Genomic DNA, 11,580 nt, shown 5'->3' on the forward strand with positions numbered 1-11,580 from the left:
AATTTTATTTTAATTTAATTATTTAATTTTAAAATTTATTTATAATTATTTATTAAACAAATTATATAAAAATTCCAAAATTTATATTTATAATATAAAAATTAATATTCAAACAAGATACTAATAATTGTCTATTACATGCTAATATAATTGTCTGTTACATACCAATCGTTACATAAAAATAACTGCAAAAACTAATCATCTAAATCATCATCAACATTAGGTGAGTCAGGTTGATGAGTCTATTGTGGCTGAGAAGAAGAAGAAGAAGGAACAATACCACGAGTAGATGCAGTAAGTTGTTCAATCAAAAATCGCATCTCAAACATCTGCGTCGAACATCGCTCAGCTCATGAGCCTGCGATCGAATTAATCTGCTCCGCCTGCGAATTTATCCGCTCTGCTTGTGAATTTATCTGCTCCGCCTGCGAATTTATCTGCTCTAACTGCACTTTTAATTTCTCTGTCATTTCTTGTATAACTGGGTTTTCATTAAGACCAGATGAGACAGAGGATGAGCTGCCAACGTCAGAAAATTTTGATTGGGATAAAGATCCCGTGCCGTAAATCCTCTTCTTCTTATTTTTCCCCCCAGCAGCCTGGATGAATATCTGATCGCAATCTGGCTGCTGAGGCTCCTCAGACCCTTCATTTGGTTGAGTTGCTTGCTCTAGCAACTGTCTATACATTTCCTACAACAGTTTAATGAAGAAAATAAAATAAATCAATTATGAATATTAAAACTTATGTTAATTATAAAAATGATATTACTTACAATTAAAAAATACTTACAGCGACACTCGAAGAACGTCTGTCGACATACACCATCTGTCCTTCTTCAGATTTTTTAGAATGAGTTCATTCAAACAATTCAATCAGTGTAGGCTCTCTCCCAAACTCATGTGTCTAAAAAAAAAAAATGATATAAAATTAGTCCTTCCTCAGATTTTTTAGAATGAGTTCATTCAAACAATTCAATCAGTGTAGGCTCTCTCCCAAACTCATGTGTCTAAAAAAAAAAATGATATAAAATTAACCATGTTAATAAAAAAAATTTAAATATTAACAAATTAAATAAATTAAATTTCTCACTATTCGTCTTTTATGCTCTGCTGAAGATATAGAACCCCCAGTATGACGGGAAGGACCAGCCCCAAGGCCACATGTCTCACTCAAATGGTTCAGCGATGCTTGTGTAGACCGTTTCTTGAAAGCTTCATCTTGTTCCCATTTCTGCATCCAGCTATCCCAAACATCATCTGACACAAAGATCAATTTTCCATTGGCATGCCACTTACGAATGTTGTCGATATATCGTTTCGCTGCTTTTTGTGCCCACTCTCTTCTCACTAATGCATCAATTGTAGGATCCCACTGAAAAATTTTCTGTAAAACAAAAAAAAAAGATTAAATAATTTAAACATTTCTACATTAATAGTTGAAATATATATATATTATTAATTTGAATTTAATACCGCAAATTCATCCCAATACATGCCCTTTATCTCCGAAGGCACTTCTTTCCAAACATGATCTTCCTTATGAAGACGTTTCTTGAAGATTGTCGATATAATATGGGAGATATTTATTATACGACAAAAGATGCTCTTGTATTCAAATAATAATAATTAGTATAAAAATTAATACATGTCATAATGTAAAAAAAAATTAAAAAAAATTAAAGTTACCCATCGCTATCTTGCTCTATAACATGTAATGGGTCGGATGTAAAATGACTGGCAGTCGAGTGAGATGATGGATGTACTGGTGACTCTGCAGGAAGGGTCGGTGAAGAAGCAATTGTAGGAGTAGCAACAGGAGATGCTGATGGGAGGGAGGCTGGTGAAATATCTCTCGAAATATGTGGTGCCGCAGTAGATGAGGTGGAAGTAGTAGTAGACCCAGACGAGTTAGGTCTAGAACCACTACATCTTGCACGATATCGTCCTCTAACACCTGTCATCTATATATATATTATAACGAAAATGCCGTCAAAATTTTTTCCCGCCCATTTCCACTTTCTATTTCGATATTTTATTATATTTTATTTATTTCTTTCTTACCCAAAATAAATTTTTTATAAATCATTAATTAAATATAAGTTTGTGGAAAACGTGTAGTTCTTGAAACCTGTAGATGGTTTTTTCATAATTAAATAGTATTTGGAGAATGTATAAACATGTTAGTATATAAAGAAGTAAGATCTAATCAATATTATTAATTTTTAAATAATAACATAAAATTTTAATTAAAATAAATTACAAAACAAAATGAGATTTTTTTAAATCGACAAAAATCTTGAGATATCAGGTAATACCGTCAAATCCCAATTACCAAGTAATTTTTTTTAAAAAATAAATTTAATTTTTTATTTTATTTCCTATAATTTACCTCTCATTCTCTCTCAATAAAGCCACTATTCAAAACTCTAAAACCCTTAATTAATTTCAGAACCATGCAAAAAAAAAATACAAATCTTATATATGTTTAAGTTATTACTTAATTTTGAAAAATAATTAGTTTGTAGGTTATGTTAAATTAGTTATTTAGGTAAAATTGAATTATTTTAAATAAATTATTTAAGTTATTTTGACAAAATTAATATTTGTATAGGCTATTTATATTTATCATATGTTGTCATGTTTTTTTTGAAAATTTTATTATATTTTATATTTTAATTATTTATGTTACTAATTTATTATATGTTGTCATATTATTTATTATTTTGTATAAACTATTTATATTTATCATATGTTAAATTAGTTATTAGTTTGTGAAAAATGTGTAGTTCTTGAAATTTGTAGACTGTAGATAGAATTTATGATTGTGAGGTTACTAATTTTAAATAAATTCAATATATATGAACTTTCGTGCATTGCACGGGAGGTGAACTAGTACGTATAATGAAATAAATCAATTAACAAAATCAATATCATTAATAATTAAACATAAGTATTTAAATCATAAAATTCACCTCTAATCACTATCATATAAGTCTACATCTGTGTCATTAGATTCTAAGTCGTCATCAGAATCTAATTGAAGAACTTGTTCATCCTCTGATTCAGAGTCATATTCAGAGTCTAATCGCAAGACTTGCTCATCATACGATTCAGACTTATCTTCAGAATCAGATCTTAAAATTTGCTCATCATTCAACTCTAGAGCTTCATCAAATTCTGATTCCATAACTGGCTCATCATTTAAATCAGCGTGGTCACCATCATTCACTGTCTCAAGGATTTGGGCATCATCAATTGCGATATCGTGTAGTTCCACGTCATCCTCTTGGTAAGGCAACGCTTCACGTGGAAAGGTCGCCTCTTGATTATTAAAAGATTGTGGAACCTCTACTATGAACCTTGGTTTGACTTTTGTTACAACCAACCAATCGCTTTTATTACGCCTCAAGCTTGGATATTCGCGAAAATATACTTGAATCGCTTGAGAAGCCAATACAAATTGCTCATTTGTATTCCATTTCTTCTTTTCATTGACCTCGACGATCTTATATGCATGATGAATCTTCACCCCCTCGTTCAAAGTTGGAATAAACCAATCACCCTTGAACAATACAACTTTCTTGAATGACGATACTGAAGAATACTCAAGCTCGATAATCTCTGTTATCCGACCATAATAGTCCTTCTCGGGATCATCGTAGTTGGATCCTTTAACTCACATGCCACTATTCATAGTGCTTTTATTCGAACCATGGCTAATCGTGTGAAATTTAAATCCATTAACAAAGCAGCCAGGGTATGTTGTAACAGTGTTAAAAGGTCCTTTTGCGAGATCCCTTATGTATGAACTAGGGTATACCCGTGCCTAAAGGCACGGCGTAAATAAACCTCAATTTATTAGTTTGCTTGCTTACCTATTTATTGGTTTGCTTATACATAAACTCTCGTGCCTAAAGGCAAGTTGTATTTTAAAATACACGATATATTATGTTGAAATTTGTGAAGAACTTATAATAATTTTGTTTGTATTAAACGCTCTACAAAACTCAAATAATAAACAAACATATAAGATTTATAATGTTCACTAATATTGCAAATTAAAATATAAGAATAAAAAAAAATTAAACATTAAATAAAAAACAAAAATTAAAGTTATTGTATAAACAAAAAAGTATCAGTCTGTATTTTACAAAAAAATATCAATCAATATAATAAAGCAACCTGTATTTTACAATTTCAGCCTATATTCTACATGTAATTTACAACCTGTATTATATAATTTTAAATAAATTAAATATAAAAAATATTAAATATCAAATTAAATAAGATGACAATGCCAAAATTAACATTTAATTAGAATTAAGTAAGATCACAACGCTAATTTTTACACCAAATCATCAAGTCATGTGGTTTAATTGCCACATGATAATTAATAATTTTTAATAAAATTAAAAATAAAATAGCATTTATTATTTTTTGGTGCCATATATTCAGAGTTTAGTTACATAATAAATTGAATATTTTTTTGTTAGGTTAAGTGGACTTGGCAAATTGGATCTTGATCAAGGATTTGCTTGGTTTTGGACTTAAAGTTTTTAAGATATATGAGGACAGATAATTATAAAAAATTCCATAGAATATATGATGATGATGATGATGATAATAATAATTTTATTTTTAACATAAAATAGTGATATTTTAAATTTGAAATAAGAAATCAAAAAATAAAAAAACATCCTACAGAAATTATGAGGATTATTTTTATATTTAATTTTATCTTTATTTTATGAAAAGACTGATTTTAGTTGTTATAATTGTCCTACATGATAAATTTAATTTTTTATTAAACAATAAATCATAACTCAAATTAGTGTCATGCTCATTCTTTTTGTTTCATTACTAACATATTCCATCATAAAATTTGATTGACAGTTGGCGTGATACATTTAATTAATTTAATAAATATTAACATATATTCATACATACACAGAAGAAGCAGTTAACTTATATTCTTAAAATTAAATATATATACACACAAAAAAAGAGTTACATGAAATATACGAAATGGAGTTACACACACAAAGGCACGTGTGTATACATACATATAATATATCAATAAATATACAAAATACATACATACATATACACACGTGCTACATAAATATACATAAAGATTTTTAAGATTGGAGTAGTGCATGTTAAAAAAAAATATGTCCAATTTTTTTTTGTTAAATCTGCAAGACACTTTTAAGATAGTTTGGGCATGTAAAAAAAAAAAAAAAAATCAATAGACCCACCTCTTGAGGAGGTAGATGAAATGGAATTAAAAGAAATAGAGGATGACTAAAATAACTTGGTGAGATAAGTATGACATGGATACAATAGCCTTATAGAAGATTCAAACATGGACAGAGATGAATGCCAAGCTAAATCAATGTAGCCAACTCTACTTGGTGGGACTAACGGTTGGTGTCATTGTTGTTTTATGTATGTATGTAAATGCATGAGGAGCATCTACAGTAATAGAAAAAAAAATCTGAAATATATTAGCTGAAAAGCAATCTCAACCAAATAACTAAATCTATACAAGATAATTCGTTCATTCTGGTGCAAACACAAAATTTTCATCAACTAATATTTTTTTAAAAAGAAGGCAACCACCTAGTTTGAAGAAATAACACAACGGACGTCATAGATAGTGAATTGAAATATCAATTTTATGCTCATTCCAAACCCCATGTAGCATTTTTACAAAGCAATTCAAACCAGAAAAACAAAAAAGTAGCAAAAGACTAAAGGGAAAAATCCTTTTGTTTGTACAGAACAAACAAATTGAACATTGATGCATACAATTCTAACTCGATCGAAGAAAATTAGATAAGCAACAACTTTAGCTCAGGAAAAAAAGGTAAAAATGATTACATTGATCTATTATGAGGAAATAAAACATATTCAAACCAGAGAGGACCGAAGATCATCATACGTTGGGGCATTAGCCCTAATGATTATCCAAATTAGAGTTCCAAGAATCTCAATAAAACTAAAACCAGGAGACTTCTTCACTCTCTTTTCCATGGCTTCTCTCACTATTCTGGCTTCTCTCACTATTCTTGCTTCATCTCAACGCTTGTTAACTGCATAAATATTCAACAGACCAATATATCTACCATCATGCTCTGGCTCCAATTCAATGAGCTTCCTCCCCACTATTTCTACCAAATCTAGTTTTCTATGATTCATACACCCATTAAATAATGCACCTAACATGGAAGCAGTCGGTTGCACAGGTATCTGACATAAGAATTGGTATGCCTCTTGTTACATACACACACATGCCTCTGTTATGTTTTTCTCTTGATAACACATGTTGCATTTATTTTTTGTGTGAATAAATGTTATGCTCGATTGATGTATATATTATACATATATAAGGGCAGGTTTGATTATTCATTTACTGTAAAAGCCTACAAATTTTGTTAAGAGCTAGGCAGAAAGAAAAAAATTGTTAGAGATTATAATCCATCCACCAAGATTATGAACTGAACTTTCAGAAACTCACTTATGATGATCTTAGCCCCCATGTAAAATGACGATGCGTAGGGTTAGCAGGCTTAGAGTCTTATCCTCGATACTCATATAAACTTGTAGAAGTATAGACACATCTAGGAACCTTTTGGAAAGACGACTCAAGAGGCACATTCCACACGTCACCACCTTCAAGAAAATAACCAACCACATGGTTTAAAACTTCTAAATGATATCAATTAAGTGTACAGAAGAAGATGCAGTATATACATGTATTCATCTATAGCATGCAAACTAATACAACCGACTCAAAACCCATACAAAAAGAGACATTTTCAGTTAATGCATCTTGGTAAAATTTCAAAATTTCACTCTTTTCTGTAAGTAAATAGTATATATAGTAATCCATTGAAGCAAATATCAAAATGTTTTTATCATACTTCTGAAACTTGCACAAACTCTTCTCAAAATATCAAAATGGTTTTACTTGGTATCTGTATATTTGGTATATAATCCATTGCTATTTACATGCTCAAACTCTTGTAGCTCCTTTTTCTCTCTTTATAAAGTCTTTACCTATAATATCCAAAACAGAATTAGTCCCCAAAAACTCATTTCAAGGATTATGTAAGAAAGTTAAATGACCAAAGATACAACATGTGTTATTCTCTAATCTGTTTTCTTATCTTATCTAGTTGAGAAACCATAAATTCTGTGTTTTTCTCTTATGTACAACATATGTTTTTCTCTGTTACATACACACACACAAAATATATTTAACATACGTTATTAACATACATTCATACATACACAGAATATTCATAAATATACATACACACACACACAAAAAAGCAATTACATGAAATATACCAAATGGAGTTTACACACACACACCTATAAAGGCACATGCATATACATACCTACATACAATCAGTTAAAAATTTAAATGCATTATGTCAAAGTAAAACATGCATTTATGCCTGACTACAGAGGTAAATTTGGCGCAGAGTGCATATCCTGACAAAATTTCAATTCTAAGGCTACACCCAGTATACATACCGCATAAACGTTATAAAAGAAATGCCGCAGTTGGACGCAATGAAAAGTATAAAACACACACACTCGAAAAATAAACTGAATAGCAGTGAACAGAGGACTTTAATTGTCTATATGTATACATATATACATAAACATACAGACGTCTATGACTTCTTCACACACAAAATACATATATACCTTTGAGGCAGTGGAGGCGATTCGACAGAGGCGCCGAGGAGGATGCGATGGAGATGGAGCCGGCGGCGGCAGCGTTGAGGCAGCGAGGAGGCAGTGATGAAGCTTGAGGCGATGGTGGCGTAAAGACAGCTTGGGGCATCGGCGGCGCTGAGCAGCAAGGAGGCCGCGATGGAGCTTCAAGCGGCGAAGACTTTGAGCAGCGAGGAGCCCCGATGGAGCTTCAGGCGGTGGCGGACAGCTTCGACTGGAGTATGAGAGAGGCTGGAGAGAGGGATGGGTGGGTGGGAGGAAGAGAGAGAAAGAAAGAGAGAGGGGGATGGATGGCTGGGTGGGAGGGAGAGAGAGAGAGAGAGAGAGAGAGAGAGAGAGAGATAGGGGGCTGGAGACTGGGATGGGTGGGTGGGAGGGAGAGAGAGAAAGACAGAGGGAGGGGGAGAGAGACAGTGAGATGGCTGCACTGTGGGCGGGAAAATTTATCAGAAACTGATCCCAGCCATCAAATGTATCAAAACTTGATCTCAGCCATTGAAATGTGTATCTTTTGAGACATTTTCAAAAACCATCCTGTTTTATTATATAGATTTGTCACATTGTTCGTAGGATCGCGAACCTATTAAATAAGACAGATATATAAGAAATAATTATATAAGAAATTGAGTGAAATTAATATTTTAATTAATCAACTCACATAATTATGGAACCAAGAAGGGAATTCCTTATTTGTTAATTGTTCAATGATGTGGTCGCCAATGCCGAGATTACGTTGCCTTAGCTCAGCATCATAAATTCTTGAAAAATTAAAAAGAAAAATGAAAATAACTACATTAGACTATTCAATTTAAATATAATTTAAAAATTAACAACAATTAATTAGCAAAATCTTACTACAGATACGGTTCAACTTCTGGACAATTCATCAAAATATATCTGTGTGCAACATCATATTCTTCACCGAATAACATTCGTGACTTTTTACATCCAAATGGTTGATAAGAATGCTTGAAAATTGATAACTTCCCCTCCTGGTCATCCCCTTCATTTACAACACCAGCATCGTTGCGCGGCACTCGTGTATGCCTTGTAACAACATGGTCCTTAAAGTAATGAGAACACAACAATGACGCTTCTTCCACAACGTATGAATTAGAAATAGAGCCTTCCACTCGAGCTTTAGTTCTAACTGTTTTCTTCAACTTTCCAAGGTATCTATATAAAATGTATATAGTAATTAGATAAGTGAACTACAAAATAAATATGTTTCTTATAAAATAGGAAAAAAAAATTATCAATCTAATAAATAGTACCTTTCAAACGGATACATCCATCGATATTGAACTGGACCTGCTATCCTTGCTTCATAAGCCAAATGGACTGAAAGATGCTCCATAGAGTCAAAGAAACTTGGAGGGAATATGAGCTCCAACTTACACAAAGTGATGGGGATGTCGTTCTCTAATTTCATCATATGCTCACTTTTAATAGTGGTCGATGTCAAATCTTTGAAGAAAAGACTCAACTCAGTCAATGCCTCCCATACTTTTTGCGGTAGTAATTCTCGAAATGCAATGGGCACCAACCTTTGCATGAACACATGACAATCGTGACTTTTCATCCTAAACAACTTAAGCTTCTTTGTGTCAACACATCTAGCCATGTTCGACACATACCCATCAGGAAATTTTAAATTTTTTACCCACGCACACATGACAGCTTTTTTTTTCTTGTTCAGAGTAAAAGTTGATTGAGTAATGCGGCGACAATATTGATTCAACTCTTCTCTCGACTTCACTGTGTCCTTAGTTTTGCCCGGTACATTCATCACTGTATTGAACACATTTTCGAACACGTTTTTCTCTATATGCATAACATCCAAATTGTGTCGAATAAGTTGAGTTTTCCAATAAAGCAAATCCCAAAAAATGCTCATACTCTTCCAACCACTACCATGACTGTTATCCGCATTAGTCTGTGCAGCATTGGGTTGTGTCGCCTTCACTAAACCCAACTCGTCCAAGGAAGCAAGTATCTCAGGTCCAGACAGTATAGGAGGTGGTGTTTTTTTTACCAAAGTATTTTTGTGAAATCCATACCTATTCCGTCGATACGGATGATCTCGGTGCAAGAATTTTCGATGGTTATCAAACCATGAAATCTTTCGACTCTTTGACAAGTAAAATATGTCCGAGTGAATCGTGCAATAAGGACATGCTAGCTTTCCTGCCGTGCTATACCCCGAGAGCATTGAATATGCAGGAAAATCACTAATGGTCCACATCAAAGCCGCTCTCAGTTGGAAATTTTGTTTCAATGAGATATCATATGCATGCACACCAACATCCCACAAATGTTTCAACTCTGCAATAAGGGTTGTAAAAAAACATCAAGTTTTGCCTTAAGATTCTCTGGTCCTGGCACTAGCACTGTTAAGAACATTGTTGTATCCTTCATACACATCCAGGGTGGTAAATTATACACCGTAACAATGACAGGCCAACAAGAATATTGCTTCCCAGATTAACCAAACGGCTGAAACCCATCAGTACAGAGACCAAGTCTGACATTCCTTTTCTCGGCAGCAAATTCCTTATGAGTCTGGTTAAAATGAATCCACGCAGGGGAATCCGACGGATGACGCATGACGCCATCTTCGACCACATGATCTGCGTGCCACCTCATTTCTCCTGCTGTTGAATTGGATGCATACAATCTCAAAAGCCGAGGAGTTAAAGGAAAATAATGCATCTTCTTATAAGGAACACAAGTTTTTTGTCGTTTGCTACTGTCAGCTTGATCAACTTGCTTGTACCGATTCTCATGACAAAACTTGCAGACTGTTAAATCATTGTCATCACCCCAAAAAATCATACAGTTATTTCTACAACAATCAATTTTCTCAACAGGAAGGCCCAACCCTCGAACCAGTTTTTTAGTACTGTAAAAATTATCAATCACCATATTAGGTTCAGGAAGAACCTCCTTAAGTAATTCACAAAGTTGATTAAATCCCCTCTCAGATAGATAGTGTTCTGACTTAAAGCTAAGCAATCTAGAAACAAGCGACAACTACATATGCTTTTGACAACCAAGATATAACTCTTTTTTTGCAGCACTAAGCATGCCATAGAATGCTTGAGCTTCCAGATTTGGAGGTTCCTCCTCCATATTCGGATTGAAATCAAGCATGGCAGCATCCATTACCATAGTCTCAAATAAGTTGCTTGACTCTGCTTCAAGTGTTGATGCTGAGTAAGACACATCGACCGAATCTACCATAGCAATAACTTCCCCATGAAGTGTCCACTCATAATACCCCGGTACGAAACCTTTGGTGAGAAAGTGACTTGTCACGGTATCCTGGTCACGAAAAGCCGTGTTCCTACACTTTGGTTTATTACAAGGACATTTAATCTTATTCCCATCCATCCACTCTGGTTGACTCTTAGCAAAATTAACAAACTTCTCAACACCCTTGATAAATTCCGTAGAAACATAACCATCCTCTTTACGCCTGATATACATCTACTGACGATCTGATCTCATTTTTTTCCTGTACCATTAAATAATAAAAAATTACTAAATTATAATTATAATATTTTTTTATTTGAATTGTTTTAATATTATTCCACTGAACTACTCCTTATAACTCCTCCTTAAAATTTGAAGGTTAGGACCTATCCCATCCGGAAATGAATCGTGATATGACCACTAGCTGTAGGGCCCGCTTCCGAATACTCGAAAGAAGGTCCTTACATAAATGATATAAAACAAAATTGAACTCAACCCATTTTATTTCTAGCAGCAGAAATTTAATAAAATTTAATTACATTCCCAATATCTTATAACTCTAGGCTCGCTG

At 33.1% G+C, this 11,580-nt stretch overlaps 2 protein-coding genes across 2 annotated transcripts; both read right to left on the bottom strand.

The window, feature by feature from the left end:
- Window positions 1-350: 350 nt before the first annotated feature.
- Window positions 351-1,963, bottom strand: LOC127791835 (uncharacterized). The gene is made up of 3 exons (XM_052322002.1): window positions 1,766-1,963; window positions 1,093-1,386; window positions 351-692 (listed from the first exon to the last, which is right to left on the bottom strand). Exons 1-3 carry the CDS (start codon window positions 1,961-1,963, stop codon window positions 351-353), a joined length of 834 nt encoding a protein of 277 aa, XP_052177962.1.
- Window positions 1,964-8,608: 6,645 nt separating this feature from the next.
- On the bottom strand, window positions 8,609-11,243 carry LOC127791904 (uncharacterized). The gene is made up of 4 exons (XM_052322114.1): window positions 10,792-11,243; window positions 10,244-10,656; window positions 9,029-10,079; window positions 8,609-8,930 (listed from the first exon to the last, which is right to left on the bottom strand). Exons 1-4 carry the CDS (start codon window positions 11,241-11,243, stop codon window positions 8,609-8,611), a joined length of 2,238 nt encoding a protein of 745 aa, XP_052178074.1.
- Window positions 11,244-11,580: the final 337 nt, after the last annotated feature.

Source organism: Diospyros lotus, chromosome 1 (assembly GCF_014633365.1).
Source record: "Diospyros lotus cultivar Yz01 chromosome 1, ASM1463336v1, whole genome shotgun sequence".
Taxonomy (NCBI): Eukaryota; Viridiplantae; Streptophyta; class Magnoliopsida; order Ericales; family Ebenaceae; genus Diospyros; species Diospyros lotus.